The sequence below is a fragment of the Amblyomma mixtum genome, chromosome 10, assembly GCF_055824585.1.
Source record: "Amblyomma mixtum isolate Tamu chromosome 10, ASM5582458v1, whole genome shotgun sequence".
Taxonomy (NCBI): Eukaryota; Metazoa; Arthropoda; class Arachnida; order Ixodida; family Ixodidae; genus Amblyomma; species Amblyomma mixtum.
The window spans coordinates 16,086,402-16,110,451 of NC_143021.1; the positions used below are offsets into that span (position 1 = coordinate 16,086,402).

The 24,050-nt window shown below is 49.5% G+C and overlaps 2 protein-coding genes across 2 annotated transcripts in view; one reads left to right on the forward strand and one right to left on the reverse strand.

The window, feature by feature from the left end:
- Positions 1–4,949: 4,949 nt before the first annotated feature.
- On the forward strand, positions 4,950–16,559 carry LOC149325202 (uncharacterized). The gene is made up of 7 exons (XM_089563801.1): positions 4,950–5,395; positions 12,416–12,486; positions 12,648–12,776; positions 13,804–13,890; positions 14,901–14,947; positions 15,202–15,293; positions 16,231–16,559. The coding sequence occupies exons 1-6, from the start codon at positions 5,254–5,256 to the stop codon at positions 15,236–15,238; spliced, it is 513 nt and encodes a 170-aa protein (XP_089419927.1). The 5' UTR covers positions 4,950–5,253; the 3' UTR covers positions 15,239–15,293; positions 16,231–16,559.
- Positions 15,962–24,050, reverse strand: part of Mitf (transcription factor Mitf) — a 113,765-nt gene continuing 105,676 nt past the window's right edge. The window contains exon 7 of the mRNA XM_089563800.1: positions 15,962–22,918. Coding sequence (XP_089419926.1) covers positions 22,523–22,918 — 396 coding nt within the window. The 3' untranslated portion in view covers positions 15,962–22,522. The remainder of the gene's footprint in view (positions 22,919–24,050) is intronic.

Consider the following 24,050-nt stretch of genomic DNA (forward strand, 5'->3'; position numbering starts at 1 on the left):
CGTAGATTTACGACGCCGTCTGAGAGCTGTCCGCCAGCGGAGAGAACACGTGCACCATTTTCCCACATAGCCTGGCACCTCTTCCCGGAAGAAGAGACTTCGCCCAGGACAGACCTAGGAGACACAGCGAACAACAGCCAGCCTACAAGTGTTTCTCCCCCGAGCGCACAAAGCCAGCGCGCCTCCACGCGTGAGCGCCGACCCCCTGCACGATACCAGGCAACTTTCTAAGGGGGAAGGAAGTGTTGTGTCCCCTTATCGCTTTTGTGTGTGTGCGCCCCCTCCTAACGACCACTCGCATTCCCCTCCTAACGACAGTTCGCATCCTCCTCCTAACGACCACTCAATCCTCCTCCTAACGACACTTGCCCCTCGTCGCACGCTGTCACCCGATGCCCCCCCACGGTGCTCCCCCGCACCCTCCTCCTGTTCTGGGAAGCCACTCCCTCCCGTGGACGCTTCTCAGCTGCCTCCTTTCTTCGGGCGGCCAGTTCGGCTCCTGCCTCGGTCGACGCTGGTCGCACCCTCATCGGCTCTAAATAAACGAAGTCTAAAAGTACCGTGTGCGTCTTTCGCTGCATTCAACACAGCGACCGGACACGACAATGATCGATCAGATGGTATAGGAAAAGACAACCACATGCCGCTGGTGGGATTCGAGCCCACCTCCTCCGAATTTCGCGTACGGGGCTCTATCACCTAAGGTATGGCGGCGACCGTCCAGACTTCTGCTTTCTGCTGTATTCATAAAGTGTAGCCTATCCTCGAAGGTGTTCACCATCGCCACTGTAGACCATATCGGAGGACGTAGAACGACCTATGATACCGCAAGTGCCACGGGACACGTGATCGAACGATGAGGGCGGCTCATAGGTTCGGATCCCACCGGCAGCATATGATTCTGGTTTCTTATACTTTCTAATCAATTACCACTGAGGTAAAAAAAGATTATTACGCAACTAATTTCCCATCGACCTAGACTACAAAAAAAAATTAAAACATTCCCTTATGCTTTCCTCGGTTTCAATGACTGCCGGATTCCCAGTTCTCGCTGTTTTTCTCAGAGGCACCCACGAACCGCATTCAACCCCAGGTCTTGTGCTGAAAGGAGATCAAAAAGCGCTTTTCGTACCAGCAGTACAGTTATATTTTGAAGGCGATACGTTTTTTATTGCAGACACGCGTTTTTTTTTTTTTTTTAGTCGCACGCCAGGCTGCGGCACCACAGTTGCACAAGGGAACCCCATTTCGCTTCGGTACTGTAGAGATCGCCTGGATTTAAAAACGCTAGTCGAAGCTCACCCGAATAACAGTTAAGAGCTCGCATGTGTCTCCTTACGCATCTACGTATCATTTTACTGCGATAACGGTGCTAGCGTCGCCCCTAGGGAATCCGATGTCCGTTGAAGTGAAGCCCCCAGACCAAGCGAGGAGTCTGCGCCCCTCCCAGAAGGATTGCCCAACATCCGTCTCCCACCGCACACACTCAGTTCCTCATTTTGGAGCCCCTCTGATGGTCAGAAGCCCAAAGAATAGAATGGCAGAAAAGGTTAGGCAATGCCTGCCCCAGCGTCACAGGAATCAAAGGAAATGAAGAGTGGCGAGAAAGGAAACCTAAAATGCAATTTTAAATCAAACGCCAATTCGAAAAGTAAAGACGCGCGGTACGCCTTCAGTAGATAGACAAGCCGATGTCCGGGAGACGCGCGCAAGATATTGGCTGACGCGAAAATAAGAAAGCCAGGCGGCAGGTGCCATGCTAAGAAGAAGGGAAAAAATAATCCGGTAAAATAGAGCGTCATGAGCCTACAAAGAAAATGAGAAGACAGGATACGTTGTAAACAAGCAGTATCACTTCAAACCACGCGAACAACAAAATAACAAACGGCGGGGGAAGGAAGCTAGGGGTAAAAAATGGAGAGTGGGAAAGGAGCCGAAAGAGGTGGGCAGTGATGGCAATGGACTACACGGAAAAGCGAACCGTCCTGACCTCCCACCTGACCTCTGTGGGCCCCAGAGCTGAGGACGGCCAACCTCGATCCACCACTATACACCGCCGCCCACTTTCGCCCTCCAGATAAATTCTATTGCTTCTGTGAAGCGTCGGCTAGGGCAAAAAAATCCATTAGAGAAAAGCATCAAAGCAATCATCAAGGTAAGTCGAACTGCTTGCCCATAATTCTCACATCAGATGTCTTATCCCGTAATCTTTTCATAAAGTCAAGCATAGCGTACACTGCATGCTTTCCCGCGTAGGTAAGGTAGTAGTTTATAGATATGACTTTGGAAGAAGATAAATACGACCCTCGATGAGAGGGAGCGACATCTGCTGTGTGCGGAAGGGCGGAGAGGTCGCCCGAAGTAACAGTATGTGACCTGCTACTCTATGCTGGGGAAGAGAAAAAGACATAAATGGAGGTATACGCGAAGATGAGATGTGAGGTAGTCAGCTGCACACTCTATGCGACCTTCTGTATACTGACAGTGGCCGCGAAGACATATCATGTGGCCGCTACGTCAGCCGCGTGTAAGATTATCATGGCGGCCCTGGCATCCGGCCCATCAACAGCCACCGCAGGGCGCCAACCAGCTGCATGACCGTTCTTCTGATTTGCCCGTTTGCTGTTCTGGCCGACGCTGACCAGCATCAGGAGTACGCGACGGTAGAGAAGGTCACGCCACTGGGTCCTCCTTATTGAGTGCCATGCATGGCTGATGGAAAGACGCACTCGACTGGTTCCGCACTCAGGGTTCCGCAGGCGTATATCCGCGGAAGTGGAAACACTGGGCCGCCACGCCACAGATGAGTGTTTACCAGAGACGGGCTCGGCGGAGGCGATGGCTTCTGCATAGCAGGGTATAGGAGCCATTCTTCAGCAGGTGTCGCTTTGAACGATTACGGTGGCCGACTTCTGCGGCGACGTACCGCCTCAGCCGCCTGCTTGTGCGTGGAGAATATTTTCCTCTCCCTGGTGGTCGCATCACGTGTTCCAACCCAGTTCGCGTGCTTCGGCGCCTCCACTGGGCAGGCATGCATGTCTACAGGGAGCGGCTGGCAAGGCCTACGTTTATATGCGGCGGCAACATTTCGTATTCAAACACGACCTCCGCACACCTGGACTGTCCATTGTCAGTTATGTACGGCCCCTGGATGACAGAAGCTTCAGTAAGCCGCCGTTTTTAACGTCTGCGTCGACGTGTGAAATCACACCTGGCGTTGTAATTCTGTCGGCGAGAAATGAGCGCATCCGAATACTGCCGAAATTCGACACGGCCTTCAAGGTGTCCAAGGTTGTCTGGTTGGACAGATCAACAGAGAGCTCTAGGATACTCCTCCTGCAGGGCGTTGATGCGAATCTCCTTGACTTGCCCAGGAACGATCTGCTCAAGAGGTGCTGTAGACTTCGCCTGTATGGAGAATTAAAATCTTCTATGGCCGTGACAGGTCCATAGTGTACCGTGTAGGAATCTGATTGCCCACTGCGGCTGGCCCCGCTGGGGCGCTCAGTGACTTCAGGCCCGCGCGCTGCAGGAACCCTGCGGAGCTTCCTTTTTGGGCGTATGCTCACGACTCCAGCATCGTCCTCCATGTCTTGTGCACCGGAGACGGTAGATGCCTCCGGGAGCCCACAGATGAGATAGTCTTCTCGTTGCAGGCTCGAGCGCTGCTGCTCATTGCCAACAGCCGAAGCTAAGAGTCATCCGTCTTCATTTAGGACGGTGAACCCGTCGCACATATGATAGCAGTAGAAATCTGGCAAGGAAATAAGAGGAGGGTTGCTAGGGTATATGTCTGCTACTGCAACCACAGTAGCTGTGGGTGCAGCCTCACTTGGCTGCAACTTTCTATGAACAAACCAATTAACCATAAACTGTGCCGCTACACAAATCGCTACATAGTGTAAAAGGCTTCTAATGCTAACGAATTGTGAACGCTTAATGCAATCCATCGCAGTGTCACGCAGCATACTGGCGGCTCGGAACGCTCCTTGGACCGAATGCAGAGCACTCGTTAGGTAACCATCGAGACGCATCATCAGTTTCGTTTCTCCACAGTGCAGATGAGCAGCAGCTAGGTGCATATGGTCGGAAGCGATCACCTAGCATAAATGATCTCTAACGAGACGCGCAATATGACAAAAGGCATTAGGAAAGCATTGAGGTATTTGGATATCGGACAATTTGCTCTTTTTGAGCGAAGATCTGGCATAATGCGCTTTATGTAAAATGCTATGACCAGTCATGGTCACGAAGACGGCACAAGGTCAGAGTAGAACGAGACCCTAGGTTGGGACTCTCCCGCACCACAAATGTATCGTAGGTGGGCACAGGGTTCTGTGGGGTGCCGGCACTTATGCTCCCCATGAATTTGCAGTCAAAATACGTTACTAGTGGCAGGTATGCCGGCATGCTCCGCCGCCCAAGCTCTGACGGAAAGCGTGGCGGGGACCATCCACAACACCACTCGAAGCACGAACGTACGGACCCTGGAGTGCGTGCAACATGCCCACTGGAGCTTGTCGAAGAAGGTGCGCGCCGTTGTGGCATCAGCGGAGGTCAACGCACAGCAGGGTGCCGGCCATCACGTGAGCATGCAGCTGGCAGCGTCGTCTCGCGATGACGTGCGCGCCCCGGCGTTAAGTGGCCTCCGTCAGCGCGCGACGCATCGCTAGCGGTCAGCGGTGTTGGCGAGACTCCTCCCGAAAGGACGTGCCCGCCAGGTGCGCACGTCCTCGATGGCGTCGCGTACGTGCGACCGCACGCGCCACTTTTCCTGGCCGTTTTACGTAATCGTCCGCGGCGGCAGTGTTTTCCCGCCCTAGCGCGCGTCTTTCCTGTCCGTCGTCTTCGCGCCGGCGGGGTAACCCCTGCGAGCGTCGGGGGAGGGAAGAGACCTCTGAGTGTACGACGACGCTCGCGTTGCCAAGTGACGCTGGCGCGACCGGCGGCTGACCGGCCAACCAGCAGCGGACGTCGGCGACGCCCGTGCGTCACTTCCCACGCGGTGATGAGAGCTGTGCGGAAAGGAGGGCCCGCGAAAGGGCGCACGTGAGCTTGCGCCGGTATATAAGGACCCGTTCATCCGGCGTCCTCATCACATCGTGCACCACCCTCGGTTGTCGTCTGCGGCCAGCCCCGGACGTTCACGTGTGCTTCTCCGGATTCGGCCGTCGTGTGTTCGGGTACGACCCGTAGTTCCGCAGTGCCACCGCTCGAGGAATCTTAGCACCCTCGCCGGACAATACAACACCGATGGCTTCTTCCGAGGTGTCCCGCTACCTGCGCGCCGCCGTCCTGACAGCGCTCGTGCTGAGCTGCTCTTCGGCCGGCGTTGTCCGCGCCGCCACCGACACCAATCTGTACGACGTGCTCCGGCTCATCTACACCATGTGCTGTGAGTACCGGCACCCTACTCCGAGTTAACCCTCTTTCTTAACGCTCAATTATGCGCTGCAATGTTTGTGTGAATAACGTACCAGCTCCTTCCACAAAGACATATGTTCCTAAAATCCACATGTTTACTAAATCCCAGAGCCTCCTTTCTGTACGTACGAAATGGCAATATCCTCGTTGTCAACTGCATTAGCATCATATGCAAGCAGCTTCGCTTTGTTTCGCGTCGCTGAGTGCCGATGAGTTCGATTCACGGATCAGTTTTGCACCTCTGCGCATCCATCTATAGCGTTGATGACATGCTGGGCACAGTGCACCATGTCATGAAGAGACCAATTCCTACGGCATACTCTTCTATCAACACGAAAACACCAGTGGCCCCAAAGGATATTGCACACCTACCCCACTACTGCGCGCACTGGAACAAGTGATCTGCAACGTGCCCAGGGGCGTCTGCTGTTCTTTCCCAACGGCTGGGGTGAACGCAGTAGCCCCCACGCGTGTGGCTGATGGAGTGAAACTGGGGCGCTTCGGTGAAACTATGCGCACCGATTGCGATGGTCGGGGGACAACGCAGAGCCGGTGGAGCGCAAGACTCGATCTGTGTCGGTGCGGTTCGCAGCGACCCGCTTGCTGGATCGGAGCCGATATCACTTTCCCTGCGGTGCTTAGTCGAACGAAAGTGCACAGCAGGGAGCAGCGGTAGGTTTCTGTTTGGCGCCGACCTTTACAAAAGATGACATTTGAAGCCGGCTTGAGGCCTCCGAAAGCGTGCGAAGGTTTGATGCAGCGTATTGGAGATTTAGCAGTCAAACAGCCAGATCTGTTTTAACTGTATCTGAGCCTGCTTCTGTCGGACAAGATGTTGTTAAAACTGACCGTAATGACAGCGCGCGTGTGACAGCCGAAACGCAAGAAGAGCAGGACACTCCTTGTCCGTTACGGAACAAAGCCGCGCATGTTTCAGGAACATGTTTCAGGATCATGTTCAGGAACATGAAGCTCAGTATGAAGCAGCAAAGTTTTCGTTCTTTCTTCTAGCTGCCTAGGATTAGCGCAGCGTATTAAGTGATAGGTTATGTGAAGACAAACTAACGGAAGTCTACTGAAAAAAATTGAAAATTGTTTTTGATGAAATGAAAAGACGCAGTAATTGTCTCACATATCTCGGTGGACACCTCAACCGCGCCGTAAGGAAGGGATAAAGGAGGGAGCGAAAGAAGAAAGTGGAGTCGTAGTGGAGGTCTCCCGGATAATTTCGACCACCTGAGGATCTCTAACGTGCGTTGACATCGCACAGGACACGGGCGCCTTTTGTGTTTCTCATCCATCGAAACGCGGCCGAGCCTTCGTGTAGTGTTCTGCGCGTGCTCGCCTCGCTATCTGGAAGTGCATAAAGATATAGCAGGTTGTTCGCGTTCCTCGTATGGGAAAAAAGGTAGCTGTGTAAGCCATAACTGAACTCCGTTGCTTTAGGTGTTTTTCATGCACGAAGAGCTAAGACGAAAAGCCAGACTCAAGTCGCGCTTTTCCACCGGGGAAAGGAATAAATATTGACACCTCCTCCCCGGAGTACGTACTTATCCCGAGGAGAGTGAAGCAGTGCCCTTCCCTTTAGAAAACCGAAATATCTCTAGCGGCGGTATAGGTACGAGCGCTTACTTCACATTGAAAGACGAAATTTAATTTTATTTCAGCGCTAAACTTGAAGACCTTTATCAACTGGATGCCGTCTATAGGAAAACAACCGGGGAAAATAAAAGTGGTTCTCACGCATACTTGCTGAGCAACCGCTGTGTGTAGGCTAAGGAAGTTTTTTGTCTTTCGCGTTGTTTGCACTCCCAGACAGCCCGCGCTCTTTGGCAATGGCTCTTGCGCCAACGAACCTCTAATGCCACTCACTGTCCAGGCAGCGAGCTCCTCCACGGCATTCTTAACGTTCTCGGCGTGCACCTGCTACGTGTGCAGTGTACACCATGTTGACTAACTGGATTGACGATACACGTGGCTCCAGCATCGGGCAGCTTGAATCTCCGTTTTTACCCTCGGAACATTCCTTCGCTCGCAGTTACCGACCTTGAACTCTTCTTCGGGCGAAGAAGGTAGTGCTCGCTGAATGGGCGTGTTATTGCTTCTCTGTAACGTTGTCGCTCTGAAGAGGAGCAGCCGAGCCTGCTCTAAGGACACCGCGAAGAAAAATAAAGAGGCCTTGCGCGATGACTAGTTTCGCCTACTGGGGGTCTTCTTCCCTCTGAGTGTCAGGTCCGACAGGACGACGGGAGACTGAGACTGGCCCTGCAGATATGCATGACACGTATAGAGGCACTGACGGCGAAGGCGGGGAGCTGCCCTTTATAAAAATGGTTATAGACAGTCTATAGACTTCTTATTGACTCTATTGACTTCCTATAGGTATTGCTTTTTGTCTATTCATAGTCTATAGACAGAAGTCTACTAAAAGTGTATGGCCATAAATCTATAGATTGTCTATAGACTGTTTATAGCATTTGTATTGCCTATAGACTTTTGTCTATAGACACTCTACAGACTGTCTAAAACTTTTTGCACCCCGTCCGGTGACCATGCATGCAGAGGAGCCGATGCGGCACCTGTAACCATCTCTTGCGCAAAAGGCCGGCGGCGACCGAGAATATTACGTGGTAGCTGGGCAGTCTCCTGTTTTGACTCCGAGGCGTCCTTGGGCGCCATTCCAAAGGCCGTTGCAGCCGGTACGACACGTTACGAGAGCGCATAACCACCCGCGTCAGACGACCTTAACTGATGACTGGTTATCGTCTGGCCTGCGACGATACGGCCACGTGGAATAGCGCGTGCCATGCAGGCAGCGTTATGAGCTCGCTCTGACGTCAAAATGAAAGCGCAAGAAACAGTAAAATTGCAGCGAAAAGGAGCTGTTTCTGCTCCGCTACTTGCCTCTCGCTTTCCCGGTTGAAAACGTGTCCCAGACTAATCAGGAGGACAGCGAAAGCGTAACAGGTAGCCTCACGATGCAGCCGCCCGTAAATGTCGGCACGGGTACGAGGGGACGAAGAACGCACCGTGACCAGACTAGCTCCGTTTCCAGGATTTACGTCCACCGTCGTCACTGGTGATGAAGAAAGCGTTATTTTTGTTTATTTATTTATTGCTGTGACTTCGGCACTTCCGTTTAGCGCAACGTTTTTTGCTTTCATGATCGTTTACCTGATGCTAAACTCCTGGTCCACCAATAAGAGAGACGCTACAGATCGCGAAACTACTGCTGTCAAAACCGATCGACCCCGGCAAGCGCGGCTCAAGGTCCTTCCTTTTTGTTTTGTTCAGTAAGTAACCACATAGCACATATGCTCCCCTCTCCCCATTTCGCTTCTTTCGATCAAGGAGAAAGAAAAAAAACTTAGAGCGTGGCTGGTGAAGAGAGAACCGAGTCCTCACCCCATGTACCATGCACTGGCGAGTGCATTAAGGAAGGAGACGGTCTGACGAGTGCGCAGAACGGGCGGCCTTGTCGACGTAATAAACATCGGCTTTGCGAACCTGAGTTAGCTACAGCCTAATTAGTTGCACCAAGCCACTGCTGAGAATTGACCCTCTACTATGACGAGTTGTGCCAGCTTGCCCATGAAGGACAGATGTTTACCGTGGTTTCGACGCCATGCAAGCTCGAGGAATAGTTCGGCACTACATTGGCTCAAATTTCGGCGTAACAATAAAAGAAAAATGCCTGCAACGAGAGCTATAGAAGGAAAATCTTGTGTAGAAAGAAAAGACGGACAAGCTGGCGTAAAGTTGCCGACATCCAGCTTTTCGCGTTTTCTGCGCCTGAAGCGTGTTGAGTTGCCGTATCTGACCAGTGCGAGGTATATGTGCGAGATGCATAACTTAATCGAGCGCGGAAATAGATAGTGTTTGATTATGCGCACTGCTCTTGGCTGAACACCAAGCACCTGGCCTCGACGTCACGAGGTCGCGAGATCCCAGGGTCACCACAGTCTCCTTGACTTATTACATGAAGTCACGAAAGCCAATCACGGTCCTTCAAATTTCTTATACGATGGACTCCCTTTCCTGCCAGCTCGCATTTCGGTGAAGGCGCCTCTGATAGCGGTTGTAAAGTTGAGTAATAGTGGCGTCGTGCACACGGAGAAGTCAGGCTGATCCGCTGCAGTTTTCTTTAAATCAGTCAACGTCATTTGTCCACCGCAGTCACGCGAAGGCCGATCGGCACCGGCATACGTTGCGCAAGTCCGTCATAACCTTGAGCGCATTCAGCCCGTCAAGTGCTGAGCAAACAACGTCACAGCATGGTGAAGCTTGCTCGCCGTCGAGCTCGTATATTGTTGGTAGTTGAGCAATGATTGTTTAACTGCGACTAGGGCTGTTGCACAATCACTGTCTCTTGGAGAGGAACAGCAACTTGTGCGTGCTGGAGAAACCGTCATGCGCCGTTCCCCACCGCCGTCAGACACATGCTCAGGCCGAGCCGGCAATCTCCAACCGGCATTGAATTCGTCGGCGCCTCATCAGGCCTAACAAGGCCTAATCTAATTGAGCAGCGCGACACAACGAGAGAAGTGGCTCTTTTCGCGCATGCGCGCGAATGCAGTCTCGGATGCAGAACAGGGTTCACGTGCCCCTGAACAGCTAGCTGCTGGTGCGCCACGATATTTCGCAACACCACTTCAGTGCGTCGCTGAAGGAAAAAGGCTGAGGAACGCGAGTCGCCAGCGAGCAGAGCGCATTGCCGACGGCCCGCGCACACTGCCTCGGGCGGTCCCACGGCGCCGCTCAAACAGGATGCCCTCGATCAGGGGATGGCGGAACCTTGACCAGAGGCGTCTACCGCAGATTGGGTTCAAGGACTTCCTTCCTGGTTCGATCCGCCGGTCATCCGCGACCTTTTCTCGGCTCTGTGCCGGCGGAATTCGAATCGGGAAGCCTCCCTGTGTTTGCCCGCGGACGTTTTCTCGACTTCCAGATCTGTCGAGCAACCACGGAACTACCTCGGCGCTAAATATAGCGCTGCACGCGACAACGTATTCTTGCGCCTCGCGTTCGTCGCTGCTAAGAATACGCGCTTCGAGTGTGCATTTTCTCGCGTATGCTTTTCGGTTTGTCGGAATCGAGGCTGCTATCCGGCGCGACCTACAGCAGCGCTGCGGAACGAAGCAAAGAAGGGGGAGAGAGCGGGGGGGTGTCGCGCAAACAACGGAAAACGCGCGCCAGGAAGGCTCCGTCTTGGGTCTGTCGCGGCACGTGGCGCTTGAGCGGCGGTGACGGAAGGACGCGTCGTGATTGAAGCCACAAAGAGGTGGAACGTTAAGGAGACGCGAGGAGCATGCGGAAGCGGATAACGGTGCCACCGCTGGGATGCATCGTGGCTGAGTGTCGAAAGAGGAACTGCCGAAAGCTCGCTTGTTTCTCGCGAGCCGCCAAGCGGAGACGACAGCGATGCATCAAGTCAACGACCCACATTTCTCTTTCTTCGACGCGTCGCCAGTTCCGGCGCCAGGTGAAAAAGAGAAACCAGTATAAGAGGCGGGAAAATGTGGCCGTGCCTTGCACAACTGTGATGGGACGCGAAGACACGCTTCAAGGAGCGCGGCTCTTTGCCAGGGCCTTCGTAGTCGATTAGAGTGAGTAGAAAGGTCAAACAACATTTCTCGCTTGAGCAGCAATGCGGCAGTTTGTGCTAGTTGGCTGGCCATTTGTTGATGAAGAACAGCGCACCGAAAAACCAGGGACACGAATGGCAGGTATAGACGAGGATAAGCGCTCATCATGATCAGCCTGACTACACCCACTGCGGAGCACTCGCTTTACAATTAAACTTTATTCCCGAGCGCGCCGGCACAAAAACGGAATAAAACACACACAAGAGCAAAATATGTGATATATGAACCCCCCGAGCTCACCTCGTTCATATCGCCGCGGTGGCTCAGTGGTTACAACGCTTGGCTACTGACCCGAAAGACCCGGTTTCGATCCCGGCCGCGGCGGTCGAATTTCGATGGAGGCGAAATTTTAGTGGCCCGTGTACTGTGCGAGGTTGAAGAACCCCAGGCGGTCGAAATTTCCAGAGCCTTTCACAACGGCGTCCCTCGTTGCCTGAATCGCTTTGGGACGTCAAACCCCCGTAAACCAAAAGCAGCCTTGTTCAGATCACATTTGTTACTGTGTTTGTTGTTGTTATATTGCGTATTTATTCCGACACGCTCCTCAACAAAATTTAGTTGTAAGTCAACGCTTAGCCAATTATCTACCTGTCTTTCGTTTCCCTGCGTTTTCATTGCTCTATTCTGCGGCAACCATTTCTTTATGGCAGCACTGACCATTCATAACCGGTCGATGCGCTAACTTGCACGCGGTCTAAGCAGTGCGTGTCTACAGCACACGCTCTGTCACTCGTTTGCGCCTTTGAGCGGGAATAAAACGCCGGATGACTGGGCGCTTTCTTTGCGTGAGGTCAACTGGCGCATGTTGACCAGTAAAAGCGTTTTTGGAAAGGCGAAGCGAATATCCATGGCCACCTGTACTGCCTCTGCAGCACAGGCCGGTGTTTTTCTGTAAGCGAATTACGGCTGTTCTCGCCCGGTGGGTGCCTGTCGTGCCTGTGGGCCGTGACCAGCGAACTCCGAAAAGGCTGGGCTGGCCGTCGAAATGCAGCTTAAACGTTCCTGCCCGTAAAAATTGACTTCTAATCGGCTGAGCACGCTGTTTTTAGTCCAGTGGTGCAAACGTCGGGCTGAATTAAAACACACTAATTCATCTCCGGATCCAAAATTCTCATGTATCTGCACTCGCCTGTCGACACACTGCACAGCGGCAAGCAGCACGTGTTCTACGCCAGCTGCGAACAATTTTTTTGTACTTCATGGGGAACAACGCTAACCAGTTATTTTCAGAGCGCTCGAGCTTGACCAACATGTTTGTTGTGTTGTTCAGGTCAGGACTGCTTCTCTGACCAACTGACGTTGAGGGCGGTTATTTATTTTCGATTCTTTCATTTTTGCTTACGCAGCTGCCGCACCGGCTGACCTGGAGGTGGGCATCAAGTGCATGGACCACTACTTAGGCGGCACAGGCGGCGAGGTGAGTGCTCACATTGTTTACGCTATCTGCGCATGAAATCTTTTTCAAAAACTTATTCGCCATAAAATCGAGCACATTTCTATAGCAAATTCGACGTACACCAAGCGCGACAGTGCTTCGGAGCATTCGCGGTGCTAACCACACTGCGTCCCTCCTTGCAGACGGTAGCGGCCGCCCGCAAGTGTCTGTCGTCTGCCAAGGAGTCCCCGCTGACCGACCTCTGCTCGCAGCACACCGAAGTTGGCGCCTGGAAAGCCAAAAACGCCCTGCCACCGCCGTCCCTCACGGGGGTGAGTGTTCTTTATAGTGGGCTGCTACACTAATTTTAAGGCGAAAGCCTTTAATGGCTCATACTGTCCGTTAACAGAGGGTGCCACACCTTTGGCAGCATTCAACTCGTGTTAACTCGGGAACTAAGAGAGGTAGGAGAAAACGAATGGTTGCTTCAGATAGAGGAGGAAAACATGAACTTAGACGCCACGTTTTATGACTGTAGATTAATTAGTTAATTAATCATAGGCAAAAATGTCGAAATTGCGTCGAAATAGCGCGGACGTCGATATAGCCACTGGAACGGCGCAACGTCACATCCACCGGAAGTCGTCACGGCATAGTGTTCTCGGCTTTCACATCTCAACACTTTAGTTTCCATAGTGTCCTCGCAATTTTTTATTCCATTCTATTTCCCGCTCTTTTCGACGCGACTCCACTCTCCTAGCTCCCTATTTGTCTTTGCGTTGTCGAGCCCAGCGATATGGCAGAGAATTGGCCTTTGCTTGAGCCAGCCACATAGACCGAGAAAACGAGAGACCGGAATAGAATTGCTATATTATGCCGGCCTTATAATACTAACAATCATAATGCGCTGACCTGTCAGGCAGGAGTGTTCAGACGTACTGCGACATATATGCCCGCGCTGCATGCATATTAGACCTGTGCATGTCCGCTTTAAATCCAGCACTGATGCAAGAACAACGTACAGGTGCCCACAAAAGTTTTCGGAACATGAAAATTACAACGAAGCCTAACTACTGAGCAAGCTACACATGCAGCCACGAACTGAATGAAGTCTGCGCTTTGTCATTCCCGCCGCGGCCTGCACAAGCACGTGTGATCAGCGAGCAAATCAACGTTTTTCATGAGATCTGTTCCGAAAAGTTTTGCGGGCACCTGTACAAAATGGACGAACGTTCAGTTTTGCATACATGTCACGTTATAGTAAAATGAAAGACCTGCCACATATATGTCACAGCAATGATTTGTGCACGAATACGCGGAAACCATGAGAATGACGCATGCCTTGTGGTATACTCGCAGATTATCAGCCTCTCCGGTCTCACGAAGATGATGTGCATCATGGGCGAGAGCAAGGCCAACCTCCCCAGGTGGCAGTCGGGTTTCTCGGTGAGTACACCTATATGCCGTGTGTACCGTGCATGTCACTAGTCTACCCTTCAGAGGTCGACCTAAAGCACTCGGCATGAACATCTGTTCAGTACGCAGCAGCTTCGCTTCTGGAATCACCTGCAGGCGATAGTAATGTGCGTGCCATCAATGATCGAACATTTGCTTTCAGCGCTTTCTCCACTTGTGAAGTTGTTGTGATTCCTACTAGTGCGCATGCGTTGCATATCAGCGCGGACGCTCGAAGGAGACGAGAAGCTCGCAACGACCTCACTTCGTTTCGTTTCCTCGCGTTCGAACGTTCATTGCCGCCAGTAACGGCGCCTCATGTGTTTAGGCTGCTTTCCCTTCTGATCGTCCGCGATTGGAATATGTAGTTGGTGACGACCACGTAAACCAAACTGCCCTCTTTTCACAGTGAGGCGACAGCACGACATTCGTTCAGTCGAATGATGCAAGATTTTCAAACAGGAGCAGAAAACGAAAAGCAATTTTTAGAACAAGAATGTCGGCCCTGCTGTCCGCGCTGCATTGATATAACTAAGGGCTATTTATCACGTGTGAAAAGTGCTTTAGGACCTCTTTAAAAGGGACATCCGTTGCTCACTGAAAATGCGAAGCGTCCATCCGATCGCCAAATAACGCAGAGCTGACGTAACGTAGATGTTACCGCTGGACATTCACCCCATAGTTAGACTGACTGAACTACTGGAGTCGTGCAAATGAGGTCATTTTTGAAGAGAGAGCAGTCTGTAACGTTTCGAATTTCGCGCGCTTTTTTCAGAGGGCGAGAAATACTTCTGGACAAAAGGCAGGGCAATGTTTTTTAATGCTCTGCAGTTTGCTTATGGAAAGTTTGAACTGTATCAGCTCTATTTTGACGTTTCCGTACTTGTGTACACCCCCGTCACCTGCAGAGCTCTCTTTTGCACTTAAAATTTTAGAGAATTGCAGTCTGCAATATCTGTTGAGCGGATAATTAGAGCCTGCCGATGCTTTTTGTCTTCCAGAAATGCTTCCCGAAGGAGGAAGACTGGCTGGCGTCACAGAAAGCACTGTACGTATTACTTTTAAACCCACTCTCTCGTTCTCTTTGCAACTCACCTAAAATAACTGACTGGCCACAAACGTTACCATGGCTTGGCCAGTAGAACGGTAGAATACAAGATCTTATTAGGCGAGATGACTGAGAGGTTTACTGTGCATAGCAACCCCTAAACAAGGCTTTGCCTGTTGCAAGAGAGAGGCATTTCAAAGGCCATATTAGCTGCATGCTTCATAAGTTAAGCCTCCTTTTTTTCTTCCTTCCAGGTGGTTCATTGCGAGATACCTGCTGTCGAAACAGTGAATGAGCGAGAGTCTCCAGCACCCTACGAGTCAAAGTTCCTGAAGAAACCGACACGGTACGTTTACTCACCTTCGGTTGTTGCGCGTGCACACAAAGCAGACCCCATGAGGAGTAACCGAAGGCAAGCATAAAATTACTAGCAGAAACGTTTTTGGAATAGGAGGAAGCTGTTCTATCACAGAGTCTAACAGTCAAGCCCAGGGATTTCCCCGTGGGGATGATTAACGAATTTTCACGAGGCCTTCAGAACTGTGAACCTGTCTCGTCCCTTGTCCCTTGCGCTGCGAAAAATAATTTCACACCAACTTACCCAGGCTTCTACAGTACCTTCGGAAGTAGTTTTTTTTTCCCCGACACTACGGGGTTTTAGAAAAATGGAAGCCTATCAATGCGGGATAGGTGAATAGAGAGGCTCCAGTCTGCATAAGCAGGACAATAATCCGAGGGGTGTTAAGCACATGCGGAGTATTACCGGCGTGCTATTCCGTATTGCCGCAATCAATAGGGGCTCTCTATTCTAAAACTCCTAATTAACGATCGCTTTATGGGCAAAAACGTGGGACCTGCTTGGGTTTCAGGTCACAAAGTAACTTTTGGGAAATAGAAAACGGTCATCAGTGCTTGTTGGCAGAGTTGACGGCAATACTTTCATGGCTAGAAAAGCCACACTGCTGACACAGGTTTTGTTTGCCCAGCAGTAAGCCTCAAGTGAAGAAGCAAATGTGACAATGTTGAAACTTTTTTTATTCACTGCCTGCGAAGGTCTCATGATGCAACACAGCCAGCCTGGTCTATAAAATTCATTGGATCTTAACAGTACATTCAGGGGGAGGAACTTTTATTGCAACTGCAACACTCTTGCATCAAAACAAGGCTGCTAGCATGAAATATATGGCCGGACTGTGTGAGGCCGGCAAAACTTTTTTTCGTTTGACAAGGCAACAAAGACTAGCACCATAGTAATATCCCGTTTTTTCACTCTCACTGTGCAGGTCCCGGACAAAAGCGTGAACAGCAGGGGACCAGGCTTCTGTTGGCAGGGGGCCAACAGCTACCAAGAACCATGCCAAAAAGAGAGCAGGATGTCACCACATCGAATGTACATACAGTCATCGAGCCATCGAGTCGTTAATTTAATATTTAAGCCGCATCTGTATAGCTTGTTAAGTCGCTTTGAATAGTCACCACTGCAGTTCTGGGCTCTAGACTGGGCCCAACTGCTTGGAAGCCAAAGCTTCTATGTTAGACCTCTTTGTGTCTCACCAGTGTGCTGTCCTTTTTTTTTTTTGTTGTGAATATTAAAGAATACTGCGGAAGTGAACGGAACCCTCCTGCCTCTCTGCATGCTTCCAAAGCCCTGCAAATTCATTCCAGGACTCGCAAACTTCTGCGTTTCAGCAGCAATAGCGCACTACTGCCATATAAAAAGTGTTCCTGTGCACCAAGCTACCCAATGGGCACTGAAACTCCCTTGGATGTCCTTTCGACGTCTACAAGACATCTATGGGTGTCCAAGAGAATACCAGTGTCCATTGGGTGCCACCCTCAGTAGAAAACAGTGGTCTTAAACAATTTTCACCAGCATACATTTGGCACAAACAGTGCAATGCCTGACATGCAAGCTGACCAGTCATTATTTCAACAATCAGAACCTGACAAAGAGTTTCGACAGGTGCATCTCAGGACTCCGCTGTAGACCACTGCGACCATTTCCCTGTGACTGATCCATCTGCAAGACATATTCTGGCCACATTTCTTTGTCCTCCAAACGTTGGAAGTAAGATAAGGCTAACATGTGTCCATAGTTTGCAGTGAGCAGTAGACAGTAAGGCACGGAGTCACTAACTAGGACAGACAGATGCATTCAGGTAACACTAGTCGCATTTAGCACAAGCACTACAGACTCATTTCTTTTTAATGCCACTCATAGAGACGTCTTGTTGATGTTACATTGCACACAAGGAGCCTGCAAGTTGATGACAATCGTACAGTATGTCCCAAACTGAAAGTGCAAACTGATCACAAGTGTTCAGACATTAACATGAGCAGATCAGGAACTGCTTTCAGTGCACAATGCCTGCGCGCTGATCATGAGCAGGTATGTGAATTCAGAATTACAATGCCATTATTTGCATGTAGTAACAGTGGTCCTCAGCATCTGCTGTGTGGCCACTGACTGGCAGACTTCAAATTTCACTCGAGTCTTGTTTCAGCAAGAACCATGTGTGCAGAGCAGGTGCCTTAATGAAGCCTGTTCAGCAACTAGCAAAAGAAAAAAGAGAAAGAAAGGCCTTGGCAGCTCATACAATTCAGCACATTACACCTCCCCACATTGTTTGGCTGCATTCCCTCCAGAAGACTTTCACAGAGCAAAGGGTCCAGTACAATGCCACACATCCAGCACAAAGGCTTGTGCCATGCCTCATCTCTCTGAAGCCATTTATGCAAAAATATATATATTTCATAAAAACTTATACAAACACCTCTAGCTCTCAATCCTGCCTCATGACAGGGAGACCACTAAACCATCATCAGATTCTACTCACTGATAACACTATCTCAGTATGTACAACAAAACAAAATGAGCACAACAGGAATGGGGTTGCTATTTACATCAAGACAGCGTAACCTATGTACATAGAGAAACCAAAACATAATGCGGGCCATCCGCTGTCAACGGCCCAAAAGAACATCCGAGACAGCTATCGACATCCGCTCTCGACTAGTGCCAAAACCCTAGGTGCCCACAAGAAGCATTTATCACATGGTCACAAAACGTGTGCATGACCTCTGTTCACGGCACTCTTAAGGCAATGCACTATGGCACGCAGGTACTGTACTGCTGTCAATGACCATCTCCACACGGCTGCATTGAATAGAACATGCAAAAAGCCCTACATGCAAAAGCAAAACAAACAAACACTACAGTTTTCCACTTATGAAGGCGAAATGGGCAGGGATGATGAACAACTTGGAAGCTACCTCTTCCAGAAACAAAACAATTCGCATGCAGGTGCAGAATACAAATCGGGGAGAGCTCGAAAGTAACAAAACCTTCTCTAACCATTCAATGGATCAAAGAAGCTACTGACTTTGCAATGTGCTCTGATGCGCAATATAAACAGGTGCGAGCTATCAACAAAACAATGCCAACAATAAACAGCACGATGTATGACTGACACAACAACCCTGGCAGCAGCAACTTGTACCAGGACAGACACTAATGAAACAGTAACATCTCTTAAAAGGCTCCGGTATCATAACCTTGCGACACCGGCGTGCCAATGAGGTATCCCAATAGATAGCACAGCACGCACCTGCTGAAAGCTACACTTGAGAAGCTCATGAAGCGAAAGTACAAAACTCACACACAAAAAAAACAACACATTACGGTTTGTCGCAAGCGCTTGAATATCTATGCAATCATTTCTATTAGAGTGCATCCATCTCTTGAGCTTACTGGGTGCACATTCTTAACTGCTCACAGAAAATGTTCACTAAACTAACATATTCAGAGATATCCCTCAAGAGTGGAAAGCATGCATTATGCTAGAATTTGTCACACAAATACATCCTCAAAGTTTAAATTATCCACAGTGCTGTTCTCGCGAGTAATTGCAGACATCCACTGCAGGCTTGCAACCTCACGTTTATGCTCTTGAATACCGCTATTAAGTTAATGCCCTTCACACAAGCACCTGACAAGTGACTGTCACGAAGTTACCCTTCTTCAGCTGATGCACTACACGCTAACCATTCGAATGACTGCATGCTACAAAAGAGTGACCGCTAAACAACCGCCAAGTATGACATTCTGTTGGTCACGTTTGTCAGTTGACACTGTTATGAAATTAATTTACCAGCACAAAAGCACAGAGGCGCATATTTCTACCACTAAACATGGGCACTGTTGATCTTAATGAACATACTGCATTCTACCTAAAATAGTCCAGAATCTGTGGCTTTCCAGAGAATTCAGTTCATCTAAGATTGAAAACTTACAGGCCATTTCCAAGCAGAATTGAAAACAAATCGAACTTATGATCTGCTGATCATGCAACCTTTAACAGCCCATCTCTCAGAAGTCAATGAAGTCTAAGGAACTGGGAGAAAGTGAGGTCTCCATAAACAGTAGAATGGGTTAAGTCAGAATTCCTGACAGTTAAGTCACGAGCTGGATAAGTTCCCAAAATTGGGAATGCGCTTCTCTGAAGAATGCAGATCAGTGCCCAGAAGTGAAGCGTATAGTCTGGAATCAAGGAGAAGACTTGTTGAGCAAGTTGGTAGGAAGGAGATGAAACAGAAAAACAGCAAAAATACAGGAGGAAAACCGAACAGCCCTTCTCACTTCATAAAGGCAGCGCTTATAGAATGCAGTAAATGCTGCATGTTGGCATCGTGTTAAAGTCGACTCTCGTGTGAAAGAAACTAAAGTCCACAAGCAGGCAGTTGACAAACTAAACCAAGTAGTTTTCAGCTGCAATTCAACCTACGAGCACAATAACTATTGTTGCTAACCAAGATCAGCTCACAACAGAGCTGTGGCTGTTCACATGCCAGCTTTTAACTGCAGTGTTTGTAGTAATTTAAGCCACATCCTTTATACCACTCTCTGCCAGAAAGTTGAGCATACCTAGTCTCTGCTGCCGAATATTGCTAAAAATCCACCAGCCTAATTACCTGTTACAAAAAAATTAACGACTTCTGAATCCCTCCAACCAGTAAAGCCAGATAAACCCTATCACCAATGCCGAGCTCAGGTTCAAAGAACCTCTGAACTGACAATGCGATGTATAATTGGCAGATGTTACCATATGCTTTGAGTGGAGACTGTAAGAACCTGTGCAAGCTATCCTGTCCCGTACTCTTTTCATGCTAATGTGCACCTCACGAGATACATCATTGACCTACCAGCCAATCGGGTACCTAGCAAGCTTGGCATGTTCACACAATGAAGGCAATGGCTGAGAACGACAGCCTAAAGGCATGGCAGCATAGGCTACAACAATTTTTCTTTTTCGATGATGCAGTCGTGCTGTGCCAGCATTCCAGCAATGCATATGGTGCAGTAAATTCAGAAGGCTCGTTCCCCTTTTTTTGGAGGAAGTTCAGGCCTTTCCAAACGTAGTGAATGATGCAGGCGATGAAGTATATTGCAGCGGGTAGACAACGTCAATGAGCAATCGAAGGCAGATGAAGAAGACAACAAAGTTCTCGCTGTGTTCTCGGTGCAGCTTGCAGTGATTCCCTTCGCTTGTGTAAATAACTGTAAATGTATTCTTTCTCGCCACAACATTTACAGAATTCACAAAAGCGTAAACTGCAAGTTACAAACACAAAACAACATGCAACAAAACAACAAACAAAACAACATACAAAACAAAAGTCATACAGCCAACTACACAAGGTGTAACTTAAGCGAAATGTTCTCAAGCAGAGAACCAACGCTACAAGACCTCACTTTTCGAATAAGGTTTTAGTCTTAGGTGCCGTAAAATTATGTGCTAAGCATGAAAGCTAGACTGTAACTAAAACCTTTAGTCGAAAAGTAAGGTCCTGTAGAGTTGCTCCTCTGCTTGAGAACATTTCTTTACAGTTAGTTTGTGTAACTGTCGGTGTGACTTAGCTTCTGTAACTTGCAGTTTGCACTTTTGTAAATTCTGCAAGTATACTTCTTCCTCACCTGCACCACTGACTCCTGCTTCATCACCGCCGAATCATCTCCTCCGAAAAAAAAAAAAAGGAAACAAACCTTCTTGAACTTGCAGGTGTCATCTGGCATGATAACATATGTCCGCTCAAAACCTGATCTTGAGGTCACTAAGCCACCCAAGGCACAGACCATCACAAGAGACTTCTAGGTTTGCTTGTGAGAGCTCTGACAATCGCCACAAAGGTTAAATGAATGATGCATCTGTACAAATGAATTCAGGCACGATACTGATGGGGAATAAACAGCAGTGCAAATCAAATGAGCGACTCCAGGTAAACACAGTGTCCTAATGCAAGTCAGGCAACATTGTAAGGAAAGATGCAGCGCTTCACACCAGTGGTGAAGAGGAAGGTAGCTGTCACAGTGTGCATGATAGGTGAAAAAAAAAAAAAAAAGAGCACAGAAGGGAGACAAGCATTCCTGTTTACAGCCCATCTTGCACTGACTTGGCTAGTTCGAAAGAGTCTTGCAACGAATTTGAAGATGTGCAGTTCTTGAACATGATGTCGCAATGTGGGCGCGGAACACTCAAAACGTCTCTCACTCGTATCGGCACCCACACACAGACACACAATCGCATGGAGTCGCATCTTCCGAGGGCTGATGAACAGGAGCTTGCAATGCAGCAAAAACTGAATGTTCCTCTGTGGGGATGCTCGGACACTCGTGAACCGTTTTGAGCTTCCTCAACCTTCTTTCCATTAAGTCGATTAGGAGCAAGACGACACAGAGTTCTCGGAACTTATCAGAATGGTTCTATCTCCACCAAGCCACGCGTGTGGCGCACACTTCTACACAAAACCTCCCGGTGTTCACTCAGCCAACAATGCAACAATGCATCCTGTAATTCAGTCGGTCAGACATTAAAAGAACGCGGGAGACTCATGACTGGCGAGGGCAACGATCTCCAGTCTGTTGCTCGTTAATGCACTAATATTAGCGTCATGCCAAGCCTCTCATGCCTTTATCACAAGACACGTGCTATAGTCGCAATATGTGATCTCATTATTCTTCAACAACGCAGCCAGCTTCAACATCCTGAGCAACAAAAACAATAAAAAGTACAATGATGCAAAGTTGCTACGATTCATAAATACTTCTAAACTGACTGCCACATTATTAATCTATGGTAACCGATGCACAGAAACAAAAAGGGGACCCTACCTTGTGTTCATTTTTTTTTTCTTTTCTATATATATATATCTGCTCAGATGAAATGGCACATCTGTGACGGTTAGTCCGATCTGAGATCGCAGACAGGGTTGCCGCGGCTCCTGTGTACACCGTGTGGCCTCCATTCGCATGAACACTGTGCTACACCCCGGACCAGAGATGGGCTCATTCAGCTGTGATTTACAAAAGCTTGTGAGGAAGACCCCGCGAAGCTTTTCACGGTGGCCCCATCAAGCCAAATGTGGAACCTGCAACATGCACCAAGTTGAGGTTGAGCTTGTCACACCTGGAAGGCCGCAGAGATCGGACACCGCTGCTGGCCATCCAAGAGCGGAAACAAACGAACGTCCCCACCACTCAGTCCTTAACAGTGGTCACCCACTGGGGCTACCCCACGTTTACCCGTGATAGTCCATCGTGCCGGGCGAGTTGAGCTTGTCATGTGGGAGGTGCGACGCTGACAACAGAGGGTCCCCGCCGCCCATGGGGTCGTCGTCCATGATGTCTTCGTAATGGCCGAGCGTGTGTCCCGGACTAGGTGCCGAGCTCAGCCCCGAGCTCGGACTTGGGCTTGGTGCCTCGTGCTTGACGTCGTACGCGTCGTGGCGGAACTCGTCGGCCCGGAATTCATCTGGCTTAAGGTCGTCGCCGTTGCCCTTGAGGTCGTAGAGGTCGTTGAAGGACAGTGTGGCAGGCCCCTCATTGATGAGGGCACTCAGCTGCGACTCGGATGTGGGCTGCCATGTTTGGTTCGACAGCGCAATGCCGTGCATCTGCATCGTCTGCTCCAGTTCCTGCAGAGAAGACGGAAGACAGACCACAGTCGGTAGAAGCTCACCAACATCGCCAAAACATGCACTGGTGGTGCTCGCCTCTGAAAGTGACCGCATACAAAAGCAGCTCTTAGATGCAATTGGTGTTTAGGCGCACAGTCAACCATACCACAAGTGAAAGGATACCCAAGCCACGGACAAAAAGAAATAGCAAGCCCCCTTCTCTGCACCTAATAAGTAACGATACTAATCCAATGTATTTAAGAAAAACTCCCAAGGAGGAGTAATTTCAGCTGAACAGTAATGACAGCAAAACCTAGATTGATATGTTCCAGGTTCGCAGGCTGGAAATCGTGGGCATTAAATATTTTCCACACAGCTACACCATTTTTCTCCCAACTAATGTGTTCAATGATAATAGATTTCCTGACCACTATGTTAAAAACTTCGAAAAATTCTGGTCATTGTACAATACATTTGGCGACTAACTGAATGCGGGCCGAACATCAGGGCACACGACATGAAGAGCCGAAATGAAGCGGCACTCATCCGCCGTGGTGGCTTCTCCGTACAACATTGGTGCACAAAGGCGAAGCGCACGCCTTTGTGCACCAACAACTTACCAGCGTTCAACCTACCGAAATTCATCGCCAATTGATGGAGTGTGTATGCAGAGTCACACATGGACACCAAAAACATCTGCAAGCGGTGTACGAAGTTTCCAGCTGGTTGCACTGACAAGACAGTCATGAACGTTGAAGAAATGATGCAGCAAAATCAGAGGATCGCACTTGATGATCTCTGCATTTTGGTTTCGGAGGTTTCTCGAAGCACCATCCATAGGATTTTGACAGAAAAGCTGGAATATCAGACCGTGTGCACAAGCAAGAAAGGTCCCTGCAAATGCTCACAGTAGACTACCAATAGCAGCGCGTTGACTCCTCCCGAAAATTTCTTTGGCGCTATGCAGATGAAAAGAACAACTCTTTGGAATCCACTAGTATGGGTATGTAATGCAAAGGCAAGATAACCGGTGGTCCTTAAGGGTAACGGAGCGGATTCCAAGAGAAGGCAAACGTAGCAGGGAGTGGCAGAAAAGTTAGGTGCGCGGATGAGATTAAAGGGACCATGCAAAGAATTGAAAGACGCTTGT